The 20,661-nt window shown below is 40.5% G+C and overlaps 1 protein-coding gene across 1 annotated transcript in view; it reads right to left on the reverse strand.

The window, feature by feature from the left end:
• The window catches only part of arhgef18a (rho/rac guanine nucleotide exchange factor (GEF) 18a), a 66,049-nt gene that overhangs the window by 4,453 nt on the left and 40,935 nt on the right, over window positions 1-20,661 (reverse strand). The window contains exons 11-19 of the mRNA XM_057858220.1: window positions 18,995-19,053; window positions 16,333-16,512; window positions 15,199-15,330; window positions 12,492-12,598; window positions 12,355-12,414; window positions 12,239-12,286; window positions 9,495-9,968; window positions 8,892-9,207; window positions 2,855-2,935 (exon numbers count right to left, since the gene is read on the reverse strand). Of these exons, the coding sequence (XP_057714203.1) occupies window positions 2,855-2,935; window positions 8,892-9,207; window positions 9,495-9,968; window positions 12,239-12,286; window positions 12,355-12,414; window positions 12,492-12,598; window positions 15,199-15,330; window positions 16,333-16,512; window positions 18,995-19,053 (1,457 nt within the window). The remainder of the gene's footprint in view (window positions 1-2,854; window positions 2,936-8,891; window positions 9,208-9,494; window positions 9,969-12,238; window positions 12,287-12,354; window positions 12,415-12,491; window positions 12,599-15,198; window positions 15,331-16,332; window positions 16,513-18,994; window positions 19,054-20,661) is intronic.

Below are 20,661 nucleotides of genomic sequence, written 5' to 3' on the forward strand. Positions count from 1 at the left end.
AGTACCGAAACGGTTCTACGAATACATGTGCCGTTACACCCTTAATATTTAATACTAATTATAATAATCTTGACAGACTCAAGTAATACAACAAAACAATTAAAAAAAAATTTTTTTTTAATAACTTTCTGTATAATTTTAAATAAATCCAATTTCTGTTGAGGAATAAAGTAGGACACCCCACATTAAATCCCACTTAAAATGGCTAAAATCACACACTCATGTGTATCACATTAGGTGCCCATGATTAGAACATCATTACCCAGTGTTTTTTGAAGGAGGCTTGCCTTATTTAAACCACACATTTAGTTTTGGGGTGTTAAGGGGTGTGCCATCTTAGGCACCCCATGATTCGATTCGTTTACGATTCAGGGTGCTTCGATTCGATTATTTAACGATCACTGTATTGACTAGGGCTGTCCCAAACGACTAATTTCCTCCCGATTAGTCAGCCGACTATTTTTACGATTAGTCGACTAATAAATTTTTTTTTTACTACTTAAATAATGAAATTGAAATTGTTGAAGCTTATTAAATCACAAAAAACATTTTGGAACACCTAAATTCTTTATCACCGTAATAAATAACATACATACCAATAATAAATCACAAACAATGAGGTCAAATGCTGCTGGCATTAACTAGTGCAAAAAAAAAAATGTAAACGGAAACACCGACTTCACCTCTTTAACAGGAGTCAAAACAATTCTTACTCTTTTTGTGGTATGTCATTGTCTATAATGTTCTAAATGTTAAAATGAATTGCAATGTCCCTGACAACCATTTTCAGAATACTTTGTGTGAGTTCAGATGCTTTTTCTGGTGTGCATTCCGCATTTTTTGGGGATGGGAAAAACTGTTCAACTTTTGTTTGTTTTAACCTGAAAATAGGTAACGTACAGTTCACACTGAAATATTGCAATTATTTTGAATGAAAGGCACACATACAAAAAAATAAATATAAAGTATTAATTTTATAGTATACTACTACATGTATATACTCGGGCTGTCAAAATTGTCGCGTTAACGCGCGGTTATTATTTTTTAAAATTAATCACGTTAAAATATTTGACGCAATTAACGCACATGTCCCGCTCAGACAGTATTCTGCCTTTCGGTAAGTTTACAGCAAGGTTTTTTGTGCTGTCTAACAGCGAACACTTGTGGTCGCTTTGCGACATGGTTTATTGCTTTCTTGCCAGTTCAATATGGCTGCACGACGTCTCGGGCTGACGCCTACGTTGTAATGTTGTGCTTATATGATCCTTGGACAAGATTTGTCCGTAAGTATGGTTGTTGTAAAGAATGTACATATTATGTTAGTAAGCGAAATGTTATATTTTTTGTATGAGACGCTTTTTGTTTATGTTTAGTGAACCTGTATAGCGTGCTAAGCTAACGTTGTTGCTAATGCAATGCTTGTGTACTTTTTTTGGTAGTTTCACTACGGTCCAAAGAGGACAGTGGTTTGAGGCCATTTTATTAATAAATCAGATGAAAAAGGAAGAAGTCTGATTATTAAGGCGTCGTTCACTAGCTGTCTAGCTTTGGAAAAAGTAGACGCTTCGGAGTGAAGACAGCATAGACAGATTTAAATGACAGTAGAGTGAAATGCCCACTACAGTCCTTATGTACCGTATGTTGAATGTATATATCCGTCTTGTGTCTTATCTTTCCATTCCAACAAATTATTTTACAGAATATATATATAATTTACAGAAAAATATGGCATATTTTATAGATGGTTTGAATTGCGATTAATTGCGATTAATTACGATTAATTAATTTTTAAGCTGTAATTAACTCGATTAAAATTTTTAATCGTTTGACAGCCCTAGTATATACACATTAATACTTTATAATATTAAGTAACTAACATTAGTGCAGTCACTAGCTATTAGGTGGTAGGGTGTCCTAACTTTTTCCTCAGTTAGAATATGCATTTTTGTTGATATATTTGGTTAAATGAGTAAAACAATGTTCTTTTTTGTTGTTTACCTGCAATTGAATCACTTTCTTTTCCAAAACTAAAGAAAAACAAGATCTTACATTAATATCTGAACATTTCTTAATAAAGAACTAATTATTTCATGGGGTGTCCTAATTTCTTCACATAACTGTAATTCAACCACCTTTTTAGGATGTTCAAATTGTCCCCACCAACTTTTAAGCGACCTTTTTTGCATTATATAATGACTTCAGTTATATAGATCACATAGAATGTCTTCCCATATGTTGTAAGGATTGTAAGGAAAAAACATGCAATTTGAACTAGTTCATGTAGAAAATGTATTTTCCCAACACTGATTAAATGCTACCTATGAACATAGCGATGCTATTGTAGTCTGATTATATTTACCCGTGGACACCATGTGGGTGGCCTGGTAACCAAGGAGAAAAGAGGGAGGGCAAGTCGAAAGGAAACTTAATCAGGCGGGGTGGAGCGTACACAATTCCATCAATGTGAGGTAGGGAACCCAGGTTTATGAAAATCACCTTTAAGTGTTGATGGGTTGACATCCTATTCTATGCTACCTGATCGCTAATCCTGGCACAGGCATTCTCATTTACCTTAATGTGCAGGGCGGTCTCCTAAACCATCCTTGTCCAGATCATTTCTCAGGACAAGGAGATGCGCTACGATCTCTCATGCCTGTCCCCACCGCCGCCCACCCATCGGGAACCCCACCCACTACCTGACGCGGCACACTGCGGATATTTCTTAGTGCTCCCCAATACAGATTTCTGTATTTTAGTGTCATACCGTGGCACATGATGAAACTAGTAACAGTATCAGTGCAACACTATTTCTCACCTTGTAATGAAGTTATAGAGCATTTTGTGTCGTTGTTACCTGACTGAGAGACAACCCTCAGACTACCTCCATCTTTCCCCGTCACACGGATGGGCAGAACCTGGCTCACGTCGATGGAGGCTGGGAGCATAGACACGTTACATAGGTAAGGAGACAGAAACTGAAAAATACAATCATACAGGTAGTTCCCGGGTTTCGACGAACTCGACTTGCACAATTTCGACTGAATTTCGATGCTGGATTTAAACATGTTACTGTCCCACCTAATTATTTTTACACAAGAATAAAGGACTGTACTGTACTAGAAAAATGCTTGGCTTTATTAAATGCTTCTGTTACTTCCCTTCGCTGTGACATGTGGAAATTACAAACTGCTCAGGATCACTAGGGCTGTCAAAATTAACGTGTTAACGGCCGATAATTATTTTTTAAAAATTAATCATGTTAAAATATTTAACGCAATTAACATATGCGCGGAGCGACCCACTCAAGCACTGCTGCGAACAGACTACAATGGCGCCGTTTGAAGTATATTGAGAGCTAAGGGCAGAGACAAGCAAGTGGAGTGGACGCAGGTGTTACCACCACCCGCCAAGGGGGCCGCTGTTATTTTCAATGTGACCGGCATTGTCAGATTGAGCACTGAGGAAGATAGTGGTCGAGCGAGAGAGTAGAGAAAGTGCGCAGTTAGCGCAGGCTCAAGTGCTGCGTCCCCCACATGCTTTTGTTGTGTTAATAAAAGTACCCGCAAAAATCCAACCAACGCCTCTCGGTGTTCATATGTACGCCGCCGTCTTCCTCAAGAGGAAATCAGACGAACAGAACCAACCGACGACAACGAGCCAACATGAATGGCCGGTTCATAGCACCGCCAATTACCAAGAAGGGCGAATTGGTAACGCAGGCATTTATTAGAGCCGCGCTATCTAATGGAATAAGCGGTGGCATCTCTTCCACAACTGTTATAACTATTGTGGCAAGCGACATGGGGAAGAATAACTGGAGATGATCTTTTTCTTGACACCATGTATTGTACTCAACGCAGAGAAGATATACCATTTGCAGCAACCACTGTGACTCATGGTTGCTCAAATTCCCATCATGCATTTCGGCAGTTAAGAACATTTAAGTCGCTACAGTATCATTTAGTGAAAGCACAACAAAAATAATATTCCTATCTCTCAAAAAAAAAAAAAAAGAAAAAGCACTCAATACAAAGAGCTGGCATTCCCTATCAAAATAGCTATGCAAAATAATACTGTATTCAAACATTAAGTTTAGCTCAACAAATACACTAGATGGCGATATTTAGTCACAATATACAAACAAACTATCAAAATTACTATAACTTGTACTCACATTTATCTTTTAAGAATTACAAGTCTTTCTATCCGTTGATCCCTTTCACAGAAAGAATGTTGATGTTAATGCCGTCTTGTGGATTTATTGTTATAATAAACAAATACAGTACTTATGTACAGTATGTTGAATGTATATATCAGTCTTGTCTTATCTTTCCATTCGAACATTACAGAAAAATATGGCATATTTTAGAGATGTTTTGAATTGCGATTAATTGCAATTAATTACGATTAATTAATTTTTAATCTGTGATTAACGCGTATAAAAATTTTAATCGTTTGACAGCCCTACTTTTAACATGTGGCGTTTATTGCCGTGAACACAACACGTCCAGCTGCCTTTAATGTCGCCATACACACATTCATTCCAGCGTGTGCTTCCTTATCCCCCCCCCGCCACCCCAGAGCCTGTCTGTTCCAAGGCAGCACTTCATTGAATGAGTCTACTCAAATCCTCTCACTTACACGCAATGAGTTGCCACAGCAACTGTTTATCAAGTTAAACGATGACTGAAGCATGCGGCGCTTTTGAAACCTGTGACTGGCAAGATCAGACACAAACATCTGTCAACATCGTTAACTTTAATAAGCAATCCAGTGCACAAGCACTGCCTGTCTGGGGAATAAGGAGCAGGGAGAGGGAGAGACAGGTCCTCTGTATCTTATTTTTTTAATTGGGGAAAAAAAATCCACGATGGACTGAGGGACTGAAGTTTGAAGCGCAAAGTAGAGAGGGATCATTGTAGTCTGATCAATACGTAAATTTAGTAAGTTTCACTTAAATTTGCCTAACAAAAGTCTGCTAGGGTAAATGCTACGAATGCTAACGTATTTACAATTCTCATACTCGCTCACACGCAACTCCACAAACTTTCGCTGTAAACTTAATTACGAATGCATACAAAAACATATATTAGCTGAAACAACTTACAGCCTGATGTGGCTCAAGCCAGAGTGCAGCTGTCCTTTATCCGCGTCTCACGTCAAATAATAAACTCTGCCGTTCTTTTCGCGTGCGTCGCGTTGAGCCGCTTCTGGGACGCGTCTAACACACGGTCGCACTGCGACTGGTGTGCATTGGCTAATTGACTTTAACGCCCGCGTTTCACTGCGTTCTCGCGGCAGCCACGTTGTCGCGCCGTTGACGTTTCTGGGTTATACTGTCCTACCGTATTGGTCCTTATTATAGTAGAGAAGACGGAGTAAATATAATCTACACAAAGAAACTGCAACCTAATCGACTCACAGCCTCGAAAAGTAAGGGTTACATTTAGGGCTGCAGCTATCGATTATTTTAGTAGTCGATTAATCGATGAACTAGTCTGTCGAATAATCGAGTAATCGGATAAGTAACATGAAAAATTAAAATACCTGAGCTGAGCCTCAAACAGTATAAAAAAACTATTAAATAAGGATCTGTGTACAACAAAAGAACAATTGGCTAGCTTAAATGCTATAAAACATTAACTTTTTTTTTTTAACAATGCTCTTAACAAATGGTTCAGACACATATTCCCACAAAAACGGCTAAATATACCCACAAACTAAATTACGAATGCATTAAAAAAAAAAAACATTAGCGCAAACAACAACTTAGCCTATGTTGGTCTTAACATGGAGCAGCTGGATTGAGCCATGTGAAATGGGGCAGACTAGAGGGCAGTGTATCCACTCAAATCAATAAAACTGATTGCAAATACTTTTAAAATAAACCACGACAACGCCACAATAATTAAACGAATACTCGAAGCAGCAAAATTTAATTCGAATCTTTTTTTTCTAATCGAATACTCGAGTTTATCGATCAATTGTTGCAGCACTAGTTACATTACGTCAAACTCGTTCACTACGGCTCCGTTCCGAACCGTGCACCACGTACCGAAACGGTTCAATACAAATACATGTAAAAGTGCTCCAATCTGTATTAATAAGGCCCTATTCTCACAACGTTAAACAACAATGCAAAGAGAACTGGCATTCACAATCAAGATATGCAAAATACACATAAAACTTACTCAGACTTTGGTCAAACTATTTAAATATTTTAGCAACTTGTTTAGCTCAACAAATACACTGGATGGCAATATTTAGTCACAATATACCAACTATGATGCTGGGATCCATTATCAGTAGTTTTGTCCGTTGTGAAGACCGCGCTCAAACGAACGTAAGGTACAATGAACCCGGAAACTATGGCGTCAGTCGAGGGACAAAACGCACTTGTTGGTTTGATCTATAATTCATTTAAAACTCGCCATTGACACCTTGAGGTGTATTTAAATCACTACCTTAGATAGAGTGGCACTGTGGATGTACGGCAGGGAGCCCATGTGACGTCACCTTCTGCGACGTCAACAACAATGGCGAGCTATTAGTTTTTTTTTTTGTTGTTGTTGTTGAAATTTTCCAAATTGTATATAAACGAAAACATTAAGAGGGTGAATGGAGAAAAACACCTGTAACCTTTGACAAGACCTTTTTGTGACCCGCACTGGTTCCACATATATAACTGCACATATATAACCACATATAGAGCCTACCCACGTACCACGTGCTCGCTGTATGGTTCCGCCCACTTGTCCGTCAAAACATAGTGTTAACCTGTTACGGCTACGTACATTTCTCCTATTTACGGCGTGTTTTTCTGCTCCTTAACATTAATAATCAAAATGGTGAAGGCGTGTGTGGCTGTTGGTTGCACTAACAGAGAAGATGGAAGGAGAGACTTGAAGTTTTACCGTATTCCGAGGGATCCAAAGACGAGAGCGAAATGGACGGCTGCAATTCGACGTGAAAACTGGACACCAAAAAATCACCACAGACTATGTAGTAGTCATTTTATATCCGGTAAGATGCATTTAATATATATTTAGAGGGTTTTGGCCTGACAACCACAATTAAGATCATTGCTAGGCTAATCGCCGACAACATACGACGTAGTACGACATAGTTTCAAATTCAAGATGTTTGTGACTTCCCTTTCTTCCACCATCGTTATTTTTTGAATAATATTTAGCTGGTACCAAGTGAAAGAAACTGGCCTCGTCTACGGGGCTGACAAATAACCACAATTAAGATCATTGCGAGGCTAATCGCCGACAACATACGACGTAGTACGACATAGTTTCAAATTCAAGATGTTTGTGACTTCCCTTTCTTCCACCATCGTTATTTTTTTAATAATATTTAGCTGGTACCAAGTGAAAGAAACTGGCCTCGTCTACGGGGCTGACAAATAACCACAATTAAGATCATTGCTAGGCTAATCGCCGACAACATACACGTATGTATGTAGTGAGAGTGCTATCGCTAAACCATATAAACATTAAAAGCCTTAACTCCATTGACAAACGACATGAAATACATTAGACTTGACAGTGGATGTTAGCAATAACAAAAGATTTTGAATTGAAAATTTCGTAACTCACCTTTCCAAGCACAAGATAGATTCCTGCCGAATTTTCGTGGACGAGGGCCTGTTTCACCCAACCAGCAACGAAGTATTTATAAGCCTCCAAGCTCTTGAAGTTTTTCATATTTTCGTGAGAATAGGCTGATTTAGTGTGGACAAGATAATTGTAAATATCTGCGTAGCAGATGTCAGGCAGACAGGGCGAAGACAGTGGGTCGAAAAACATCGATTTGGGCATCAAATATGGATCTGGCGACTGTATAGAACGAAGCTTTTCCTCATAACGCCTTTTATGCAACAGATCCAGTGAGTTTGCGGCATCAGAAAGCACCGGGTCTTCCATGAAATGCATTTTAAATTCCGCCATCAATTGAAAACAATGCTAATACAGAGTCAAAATGACGGACAAGTGGGCGGAACCATACAGCGAGCATGTGGTACGTGGGTAGGCTCTATATAACTGCACATATATATATAACAATAACTGCCTTTGAGAGTGCCTTTAAGAGTAACTAACTGTGTATTAAAGTACAACGAGTCCACATATATAACAACAACTGCCTTTGACAATAAAGAGCCTTTGAGAGTGCCTTTAGGCTACGAGTAAACCAATCATATTTGGACACGAGACTCATACAACGAGTGAACCAATAAGATTGCAGGCCACGTGACATGTGCCAATAAAAAGCCGGACATTTCCGGGCCACGCCAGAGTCTGCTAGAGTCTCCCGTTGGATTGCCGTGGGATCGCTCGGCTTTGGTTCCTTGGATACTCAGACAGACCAGGAGCGTTTGGCTCCCCGCTCATTGTCGACAGGTAGGAGTTTGATTCATTACCAGGGAACTCGTTGTGCTTTAACTGTGGCGTGTGGGATGTTTTAGCTTCGACAACTATATATCTAGCGCCATTGTTTCTTGTACTTGTGTATGTTTTAACTGCATCGTGGGGGTTTTTAGACGTTATCAGTGACAATCTAGACCTAGCGCTGTGGTTATTCGGTGTTATGCTTGTTTTTTTCCCCCCTTCCTTTTGCTTGCCTTTGTGGGATGGTAATCAATAAACTTCATTCATTTGCAATTTCTAATCAATAAACATTGTCTATTTCGCAAAAGTGTGCCTGTTGCTGACTCACTGCGAACCTTGAAATTTCGTAAAGCAGAGGGGTTTTAATATCAAATTATTATCAATCGTACTAACTTATCTTTTCAGAACTACATGTCTTTCTATCAGTGGTGCCCTTTCAGTCAGTTCACAGTTGTCACGCTCACCTGGGTCATAGATTGAATTACGAATCACGAGTACCTGCGCTGTGGGCCCTCTGGTGCGACGCCTTCATGCGGAAGCCCCTCTCCTTGCCCTTGGAGAGGGTGGCCAACTTGGTTGGGATCTGCTGCACCACGCCAGCCGTCTTGTGTACCTGGTTGGTGGTGCTGACCAGGTGCACGGGCAGTTCAGGTTTGGCTGACTGAGAGACGCTCATGCTTTCCTTGCGCGGGGGAACTTTGGGCGGCGATTCCTTGTTGGCGTCGCGGACGCTAGCCAGCAGGACGTGTGGACGTGAGCTGCCGCCGTTGGCTAGGCTTCCTCTGAATGACTGGTAGCTGGACAGGTTGGTGTACTGTGGTAAAAATGTGAAATTGAGCTTTTCATGCACAAATTATGACTTTTTTGGATGATAATAATGGAAATACTTTAAAAAATCAACAACTAATTTAATATGCTGTTGGTCCGCCTTTTGCAACAATTACAGCCTGAATTCTCTGAGGTATTTCCTGACCCACGTATCAATTGTTGTATCGCCATTGTTATGGTGAGCTTTTGTATCACAAATCAAATTGTATTGTATCGTATCGTGACTAGACAAGATGGTAGCTCACAATTCAATTATTATTTGGTTCATCTCACCGGGTCATCGTAGTTGTGCCCTGCGTTCACAGCCTCCATGTACTTCTTCAGCCTCTCCTCCAGACGTTCTTTCTCTTGACTGAGGATTTCTTTTTCCTTCTCCACAGCTTTGGTGGTCTCCCTGAGGCGCTCCAGACCCTGCTGGTAGGTCTCCCACTGCCTCTCCAGCTCTGCCTTGTCTTCAGCGAGCTTCTCTTCATGCCGGACGCACTGCTCCTCTCGCAGCCTCAACTCTGCTTCGAGCGTTTCCATGTAGGCGCCCTGCCGCTCGCGCTCCTTTTCCCAGCGTTGCTGCGCCTCGCGGTGCTGCGCCTGCAGCTTGTGCAGGTTAGCCAAGTCCTCTTTGTGTTTCTCCATGTTGCGCTGCTTCTCCTGTTCCAGCAAGGCGCTGCTGGTGGGCCGCGACGTCCTGCTGCCGTGCGACTGGACGACCTGCTGGAGCTCGATCTGACTGTCCTGCTGGGCCACGATGGCCTGAGAGGAGAGGAGGAAAGAATTCCGAAACGTGAATCATCTCCCACATAGTGTGACTGGCATGTTAGTCCATTCTATTGATGGCAATGTACTTGGATGCCATTGACGTCCAAATTTTTTCCCATTCATTTTCAATGGCAAAAAAAAACAATGTCCCCACATCAACAGGAAATGACCAGATATCAATGGGACACGCCCCCAAATGACCTAATATCACTAGGCCACTCCCACAAAATGTTCCCAAATTACCATATAGACCCTACCCACCGACGTCACAAAATCACGTGCTCGCTGTATGGTTCCGCCCCCTTGTCCGTCATTTTGTGTCTGTATTATCAATGGTCTCAATTGATCGAGCAATTTATAATGCATTTCATGGAAGACCCGGTGCTTTCGGATGCCGTAAACTCACTTGATGCGTTGCATAAAAGGCGTTATGTGGAAAAGCTTCAGTTTATCCATTCGCCAGATCCATATATTGCCTAAATCGATGTTTTTCGACCCGCTGTCTCCGCCGTATTTGCCTGACATCTGCTAGCTAGCCTGATATGTACAACTATCTTGTCCACACAAAATCAGCCTATTCTCACGAAAGTTTGAAAAACTTTAAGAGCTTGGAGGCTTATAAATACTTCGTTGCTGGTTGGGTGAAACAGGTCCTCGTCCACGAAAATTCGGCAGGAATCTATCTTGTGTTTGGAAAGGTGAGTTACGAAATTTTCAATTCAAAATCTTTTGTTATTGCTAACATCCACTGTCAAGTCTAATGTATTTCATGTCGTTTGTCAATGGAGTTAGGGCTTTTAATGTTTATATGGTTTAGCGATAGCACTCTCACTACATACATACGTGTATGTTGTCGGCGATTAGCCTAGCAATGATCTTAATTGTGGTTGTCAGCCCAAAACGCTCTAAATATATATTAAATGCATCTTACCAGATATAAAATGACTACTACATAATCTGTGGTAATCGTTTGGAGCACAGTTTTCTCATCGAATTGCAGCAGCCCATCTCGCTCTCTTCTCTCCGGGTCTCTCGGAATCCGGTAGAACTTCAAGTCTCTCCGTCTTCTCCTTCTATCTTCTCTGTTATTGCAACCGACCGCCACACACGCCTTCACCATTTTGATTATTAATGTTAACGAGCAGAAAAACACGTCGTAAATAGGAGGAATGTACGTAGCCGTAACAGGTAAACATGATGTGTTGACGGACAATTGGGCGGCACCAGTCAGGAGGAAGGAGTTGTGACGTCACGTGGGTAGGGTCTATATGACCAGGCCATGCCCCCACACGCTCCCAAATGATCTGATATGACTAGGCCACGCCCCCCAAACGTTCCCAAATGACCTGATATGACTAGGCCACGCCCCCCAAATGTTCCCAAATGACCTGATATGACTAGGCCGTGCCCCCCAATGTTCCCAAATGACCTGATATGACTAGGCCGTGCCCCCCAATGTTCCCAAATGACCTGATATGACTAGGCCACGCCTCCAATGTTCCCAAATGAGCTGATATGACAGGGCCACGCCCCCCAAACGTCCCCAAATGACCTAATATCACTAGGCCAGGCCCCCAAATGTTCCCAAATGACCACATATGACCAGGCCACGCCCCCAATCTTCCCAAATGACCTGATATGACTAGGCCACGCCCCCCAAACGTTCCCAAATGACCTGATATGACTAGGGCACGCCCCCCTCAAATGTTCCCAAATGACCTGATATGACTAGGGCACGCCCCCTCAAATGTTCCCAAATGGCCTGATATAACTAGGCCACGCCCCCCAATGTTCCCAAATGACCATACATGACTAGGCCACGCCCCCCACATGCTCCCAAATGATCTGATATGACTAGGCCACGCCCCCATAATGACCATATATGACTAGGCCACGCCCCCCAATGTCCCCAAATGACCTGATATGACTAGGCCACGCCCACCAACTGTCCCCAAATGACCTGGTATAACTAGGCCACGCCTCCAAGCGCTCCCAAATTACATGATATGACAAGGCCACGCCCCCCAAACGTTCCCAAATGACCTGATAAAATGTCCACAAACCATCCTGGGCGGGGCTAAGATCTGTATCTCCACACAGGAAAGACCCAGGTGTAATTTCTCCAGAAACATAATGTGTTCCATTGTCACAGGGGAGTAGAGTAACGTTACTTCAAAATAATATTACTCAAGTAAAAGTATTAATCCATTAAAACGAACTCGGTAGGAAATTAGTCGTTTGGGACAGCCCTAATTGAGACTTACTTGTAATGTATACAGCCACTGAGCTAGCAGTATGACATGGTCACCCACCTGCAGAGGAAATAAAGTGAACTACAGTGGTACCTCAACTTGTGACCTGTGACAGACGGAAGTGTCACCTCTGCCTTGAAGTTACTGGCGGTTGATGCAAACGCGGGCGTCAACCTGTCATTGTCGGCCTTTATCAAACAGCAAAAGTGAAGTTTTCAGCTAATGTTTCATTGTAGGTCTAAGGATCGTCTTCATAGAAACTCACAGGAGGCTCCTCGCCTTCACAGTAGAAAATGATGTCCTGTAGTTGAGAATTGTCGTCCTCGACGCCTCTGCCGCCGGGTCCCACGTTTTCGCTGGAGCACCACTCATCTAATTGGCAACAATGAATAGGGGAGAACAGGACTAGTTGACACACTTGCTATAACTTGACCACCCGAGCGAAAGAGCTAAAGCGGCAGGTGGGACGGCAGCGATGTAGCTGTGCATTAGCTTCTATCTTAAACTCTGCTTTTAAGCACGAAGCGGGCTTGACCACAGTCATAAAAAAATGAAAACGATTAGCCTGACAATTTCCGATTTTCATTCTGTGCGCCGAATGAGCAATATTTCATTATTGCTTACACGGCCGAGTCAGGGCAAACTGACGCATCCACGTCATTTCACGCACACACATCGAGGCTTATGTGTGTGCGTGTATGCGTTCTATCAATCCATATAAACTTTGAATATAAGACTAAACGGGATTATTAATATCTGTTATTTGTGTCCTCTTTTTGGAAATCAAAATATGATCACTCTGGAATGACATACAGTGGGGCAAATAAGTATTTAGTCAACCACTAATTGTGCAAGTTCTCCCACTTGAAAATATTAGAGAGGCCTGTAATTGTCAACATGGGTAAACCTCAATCATGAGAGAAAGAATGTGGGGGAAAAAAAACAGAAAATCACATTGTTTGATTTTTAAAGAATTTGCAATGGTGGAAAATGAGTATTTGGTCAATACCAAAAGTTCATCTCAATACTTTGTTATGTACCCTTTGTGGGCAATAACGGAGACTAAACGTTTTCTGTAACTCTTCATAAGCTTTTCACACACTGTTGCTGGTATTTTAGCCCATTCCTCCAGGAAGATCTCCTCTAGAGCAGTGATGTTTTGGGGCCGTCGTTGGGCAACACGGACTTTCAACTCCCTGCACAGATTTTCTATGGGGTTGAGATCTGGAGACTGGCTAGGCCACTCCAGGACCTTGAAATGAAATCCTTTGTTGCCCTGGCTGTGTATTTGGGATCATTGTCATGCTGAAAGACCCAGCCACGTCTCATCTTCAATGCCCTTGCTGACGGAAGGAGATTTTCACACATGGCCCCATTCATTCTTTCCTTTACACAAATCAGTCGTCCTGGTCCTTTGCAGAAAAACAGCCCCAAAGCATGTTTCCACCCCTATGCTTCACAGTGGGAATGGTGTTCTTCGGATGCAATTCAGTATTCTTTCTCCTCCAAACACGAGAACCTGTGTTTCTACCAAAAGTTGTATTTTGGTTTCATCTGACCATAACACATTCTCCCAGTCCTTTTCTGGATCAATCAAATGCTCTCAAGCGAACCGCAGACGGGCCTGGACGTGTACTGGCTTCAGCAGGGGGACACGTCTGGCAGTGCAGGATTTGAGTCCCTGGCGGCGCATTGTGTTACTGATAGTAGCTTTTGTTACTGTGGTCCCAGCTCTCTGGAGGTCATTCACTTGGTCCCCCCCATGTGTTTCTGGGATTTTTGCTCACCGTACTTGTTATCATTTTGATGCCACGGGGTGAGATCTTCCATGGAGCCCCAGATCAAGGGAGATTATCAGTGGTCTTGTATGTCTTCCATTTTCTAATAATTGCTCCCACAGTTGATTGCTTTACACCAAGCGTTTTACCTATTGCAGATTCAGTCTTCCCAGCCTGGTGCAGGTCTACAATTTTGTCCCTGGTGTCCTTCGACAGCTCTTTGGTCTTGGGCATAGTGGAGTTTGGAGTGTGACTGTCTGAGCTTGTGGACAGGTGTCTTTTATACCGATGATTAGTTAAAACAGGTGCCATTAATACAGGTAACGAATGGAGCCTCGTTATACCTCGTTGGAAGACGTTCGTTGGAAGACCTGTTTGACAGCCAGAAATCTTGCTTGCTTGTAGGTGACCAAATACTTATTTTCCACTCTAATTTGGAAATAAATTCATTAAAAATCAAACAATGTGATTTTCTGTTTTTTTTTTTTCCCCACATTCTGTCTCTCATGGTTGAGGTTTACCCAAGTTGACAATTACAGGCCTCTCTAATCTTTTCAAGTAGGAGAACTTTCACAACAGATGGTTGACTAAATACTTATTTGCCCCACTGTATATACATACATACAGTACTGTGCAAATGTTTTAGGCAGGACACCTGCCTAAAACTTTTGCACAGTACTGTATATTTTTATTATATTATGTATATACAGGATGTACTGTATGTATATATTTTCCCCAAGTGGAAGCTTCCATGATCCTAATAAATTTAAAAATAAAAAAAATATATATATACAGTAGTGTACATACCTACATACATACTTCATTCCATACTTAGATAACTAAATACATACGTACATACTTCAATCCATACATAGATACATAAATAAATCCATACATACTGTACATACATACATATTTCAATAAATAAATACATATATACAATCATACATATTTCAGTACAAACATCCATCCATCCATCAATCCATCGATCCATCGCTTAATCCGGGGTCGGGTTGCCGGGGCAGCAGTTTTAGCAAAAGCTAAGATGTGTTAAAGTGAAGAAATTCATAAAAGAGTAAAAATTATAACAGCCAACCCCGTTATTCACCATGTTATCATAACATCTGAAATGTTGGCTTTTCGAAGAAATTGTACATTTGAACAAATTGCCTGCAGTTCCAGTGTACAGCTTACTTTTCAGAGTGTTTGCAGACGGGTTAGTGTCCTCAGTTTTTCTGTGTGACCTCCACTTTAACAAATGATGGTCCTCCTGGGAGTTACAGGGGTCTTTTGTTGAGCGGAGAAGCAGATTTTGAAGGTTTTCCACTGCAGAAAGAACCCCGTCAGCATCAATAAAAGTCAAATGTAGAGATGTCCCGATCTCCTCATTTTCAAAGTATCGGAATCGGCAAAAAAAAAATCGGCCATGCCTTTTTATATATATATATTTGTTTTTTTTTAATTAAATCGTTTTCTAATCGTATTTAACGTTACAGACATAATATGTTACACTCATCCAGAGTCTTTAGTTTAGGCTTAAGGTAGGGTGATCAAATTTATCCCGATAACGGCGGTAATTAATTTTTAAAAAAATGTATCACGTTAAATATTGCATGCGCTACACGACCCACTCACGCATTATCGCGCTCAATCTGTATTGGTGCCGTTTTACAAAAGGCCGCGTAAAATGACTGGAGTGAATTTTGGCAGCCTTTGGAGCCTTTTTTTAATTGGCTAAAGCCTTACAATCCCTCTTCCTACGACTAGAAATATCATGGAAAGCAATGTGGGGAAACAAGGTAGCATTTGATCTTTTTCTTAACACCTTCTGTTATTTCTCAACGCAGAGAAGATATATCAACTGGTAGCACTACAGTCATGGTTCCACTTCCCATCATGCATTTGGGCATGGCTACAGTATCATTTACTGAAAGCTCAACAAATACACTAGATGGCAATATTTAGTCACAATATACAAAGTCACAAGTCTTTCTATTCGTGGATCCCACTCACAGAAAGTATGTTAATAATGTAAATGCCATCTTGAGGATTTATTGTCATAATAAACAGATACAGTACTTATGTACTGTTTGTTGAATGTATATATTCGTTCGAGTTTTATTCATTTTTTTCTTAATGCATTGCCAAAATGTATATGATCGGGAAAAATTATCGGAAATGATTGGAATTGAATCGGGAGCAAAAAAAAGCAACCGGATCGGGAAATATCGGGATCGGCAGATACTCAAACTAAAACGATCGGGATCGGATTGGGAGCAAAAAAACATGATCGGAACAACCTTAGTCAAATGTGGACTTGTCGTCTACCTTCATGGATGGCTCCTTTGAGTAGTGTCTCTCCCTGCTGGAGATCCGTGGGATCTCCTCTGAGCAGCAGCCCTCTCGGGACGATCTCTTGGTCGGTCAAGTCTTCATACATGGCGCTGAAGATGTTAAGCTTCTCCGACAGACACTGCTTGATGTGCTCGTCTCTCACCTTCAGACGCTCTGCTCATTCATGAAAAAATGACTGAATGAGAGATATAACCCCTTATAGGGCACTAAATGATTGCTGTCATCTTTCCCAGTCAAAATGGACTGGACGCCCAGCGCCATCAATTGCACTGAATACTCCCAGTTCAAAAGACTTGGATGTTTATCATCGTCAATGGCAGGCGATTAGTTTATAGTAATTCTTTTCTTATTTAATTTTGGCATTTTTCCACTCTTATTTCTTTAGGGCTGTCAAAATTATCGGGTTAATTAAGTTAACGGGCGGTAATTAATTTTTTAAATTAATCACATTAAAATATTTGACTCATTTTACGAACATGCCCTGCTCAAACACGATTAAAATGACAGCACAGTGTCATGTCCACTTGTTACTTGTGTTTTATGGTGTTTTGTCGCCCTCTGCTGGCGCTTGGGTGCGACTGATTTTATGGGTTTCAGCACCATGAGCATTGTGTATTTATTGACATCAACAATGGCGAGCTACTAGTTGTTGTTGTTTTTTTTTTTTTATTTATTAAAAAGCTAACATTAAGAGGGGTTGTAACATAAAATTTCTATAACTAGTACTAACATTTATCTTTTAAGAACTACATGTCTTTCTTTCCATGGATCGCTTTAACAGAATGTTAATAATATTAATGCCATCTTGTTGATTTATTGTTATAATGAACAAATACAGTACTTATGTACCGTATGTTGAATGTATATATCCGTCTTGTGTCTTATCTTTCCATTCCAACAATAATTTACAGAAAGATATGGCATATTTTATAGATGGTTTGAATTGCGATTAATTACGATTAATTTTTATGCTGTGATTAACTCGTTTAAAAATTTTAAACGTTTGACAGCCCTAATTTTTTTCATTGTTTTTTTAAATCGGTTGAATTGAAAATATAATGCAACTACTCTCTTAGTCATTTCAATGTTTCTTTTAATTAAAAAAGGGAATTACATTTTTTAAAAAAAGAAGTCATTAATGCGATTTTATTTACTATTTATCAGCTTTAAAGTAGGGCTGTCAAAATTATCGCGTTAACGCGCAGTAATTAATTTTTTAAATTAATCACGTTAAAATATTTGACGCAATTAACGCACATCTCCCGCTCAGAAAGTATTCCCCCTTTTGGTAAGCTTTACAGCAAGGCTTTTTGTGCTGTCCAACAGCGAACTCTTGTGGTCGCTTTGCGACATGGTTTATTGTTTTCAGTCCAGTTCAATATAGCTACACGACGTCTCGGGCTGATAATGTTGTGCTTATATGATCCTTGGACAAGATTTGTCCGTAAGTATGGTTGTTGTAAAGAATGTACATATTATGTTAGTAAGCGAAATGTTAGATTTTTTGTATGAGACGCTTTTTGTTTATGTTTAGTGAACCTGTATAGCGTGCTAAGCTAACGTTGTTGCTAATGCAATGCTTGTGTACTTTTTTTTTGTAGTTTTACGACGGTCTAAAGAGGACAATGGTTTGAGGCCATTTTATTAATAAATCAGATGAAAAAGGAAGAAGTCTAATTATTAAGGCGTCGTTCACTAGCTGTCTAGCTTTGGAAAAAGTAGACGCTTCGGAGTGAGGACAGCATAGACAGATTTAAATGACAGTAGAGTGAAATGCCCACTACAGTCCTTATGTTGAATGTATATATCCATCTTGTGTCTTATCTTTCCATTCCAACAATTTATTTTACAGAATATATAATTTACAGAAAAATATGGTATATGTTATAGATGGTTTGAATTGCGATTAATTGCGATTAATTACGATTAATTAATTTTTAAGCTGTAATTAACTCGATTAAAAATTTTAATCGTTTGACAGCCCTACTTTAAAGTGTAGTAAAGGCGGGGGGCATAACCAGAGTGCATTTCTGTTTTTATTCATTTTAATTTTTGTTAAGGTTTACCCATGTTGACAATTACAGACCTCTCCTAATATTTTCAAGTGGGAGAACTTGCACGATTAGTGGTTGACTAAATACTTATTTGCCCCACTGTAGATGTAAAATACTTTCAGACACTGAGTTTCCAAGGCAGAAACCTAAAAGAAAGCACTAAACAGTGTCAATGCAACCGACAGGCTGTATACTGTGAAAGTGAATGAGCATGTGTTCCAAACTGCGTCACATGGTGGATGCAGTAAATTATTATGACAACAAGGTGGCAGTAATGTACTGTAAAATGTTAATTGGCTCTAAATCCTGGCAACACTAGCCAATACAATTGTTTTTTTAATTACATACATCACTACTCTAAAGGTTTTTTTTAAAGTGTTGTCTGCCTTTGACAACAATAGAGGTCCAACTCATTTAAGCTATGAGGACAGCCTGTGAATGCTCATCTTTCAGTGCCACTGACATCCAATCCATATCGATTGGGAGGGCTGGCAGTGATTATTTGCTGCCAGCTTCACCAAGTCAAAATACATCAACCTCAATGGCAGTCAATAAGTTAAATGTAATGTCTCAACTCTCACCTTGATATTCTCGCAGTCTGCCCGTCAGCTCCTGGTATCGTTTATCCTCTTCTGAGGAACTAGACCACAAGAACATCACTTAAGTCAGCAATTTTTTCACATTTCCTCATAAAAATGCAAATTCTTTAATTCAGCTGCTTATTTTTTTGGGGGCGGGGGGCAAATAATATTTGTACATGTCGATGTATTGTTCATAACATGAGAAACCGATAATGGCTTGCGAACAGAGTTGTAGGAGTCTCCCTGGAAGTCTCTGCATGCGATAAAAGTGGCAAACAGCTATTTTGAGTCATTTTCCGTCTCACTCCTCATGTCTACAAATAAGCAAAGAGGCAGTTTCACACGAGCGGCAGTGTTAAAAGCAGCCCGTGGCATGCGCCTGCCGATGTCATCCTCCTGTTGGGGAGGCTAAAGCACTATAATGACAGGCAGGGGCTAAACAGCAGATTAAAAGAGTAATTTCTCGTCCTCTGCGCTTTGCCAAATTCTTGTATATATTAGAGCTGGGAATCTTTGGGCACCTAACGATTCGATTACGTACGATTCAGAGGCTCCGATTCGATTATAAAACAATTATTGATGCACCCCCTCCTTTTTTTTATTTTATTTTATTTTTTTATGTTTTGTACATTAGTTCCAAAATTGTTCAAAAATACTCTCAGGCTAAACCAAACCACTATTTCAGTATCAAGTTAACATATAGCAGTAAACAAATATACAAAAATAATAGTAAATAAAAAACTCCAGTCCCCATTCTGTATCAGCAGCTTTAAAAAGAGCATATGACACGAGAAAAAAAAAAGTCTTAAATGGCATTATTATGTGAATTAGAATCATATTTTGAGACGATTCGACTATATACAACAATTTAGCAAAGCACAGATGACGAGAAATTAGTCTTTTAATCTGCCAGTTGGCCATGCCCACCATTATAGGGCTTTAGCGTCAGCAACAGGTGGATGACGTCAGCGGTAGACTGGGCTCATCGGTTTTACTATTCAGCCCATTGAGGGGGAATTATTCACAACGAGGAAAACGCAACGAAGAGAGACACAAAATGTCATTGTTTGTCTCTCTACTCCAATATTTTTACAGGATATTCTTTTTATCCAAGTATTTTTCCCCAATAGCTATATAAATGGCTTGAGAAGGACCAGTCAGCCCGTCGAGGGGGAACTATTCACAACGAGGAAAACGCGACGAAGAGAGCGGCAAAATGTCATTGTTTCTGTCTCTTAATTTCAATATTTTTACAGGATATTCTTTTTATCCAAGTATTTTCCCCAATTGCTAAATAAATGGCACAGTCATGACAAATAACAGTCTTGTGCTGAATGGAATATGAAATAATAAAAATGCATTTATTCAGGACGACATGGCAAAATTACTCCATAATGGTCAAAACTGTCGACTTCACCTTTACTGTCGCACCTCCCGAACGATATTTTATGACACCTAAATCGGACATATGTCATTTCCCTTCCCCGGCTTCGGAGAATGTAAACAAACCAGAAGGCGTGACAGCTAGCCGACATGCTAACCCGAACCGAGTGATGTTTCAAAGTCTTCGAAGCGGAAAATCACACATAACTATCCTGGATTATTTGACATGACGACCCGGTTGTCGATTGTCTTCGCGGATCGGCAAACCGCCCGGCGGAGAGCAA

Source organism: Corythoichthys intestinalis, chromosome 14 (genome assembly GCF_030265065.1).
Source record: "Corythoichthys intestinalis isolate RoL2023-P3 chromosome 14, ASM3026506v1, whole genome shotgun sequence".
NCBI classification, from domain to species: Eukaryota; Metazoa; Chordata; class Actinopteri; order Syngnathiformes; family Syngnathidae; genus Corythoichthys; species Corythoichthys intestinalis.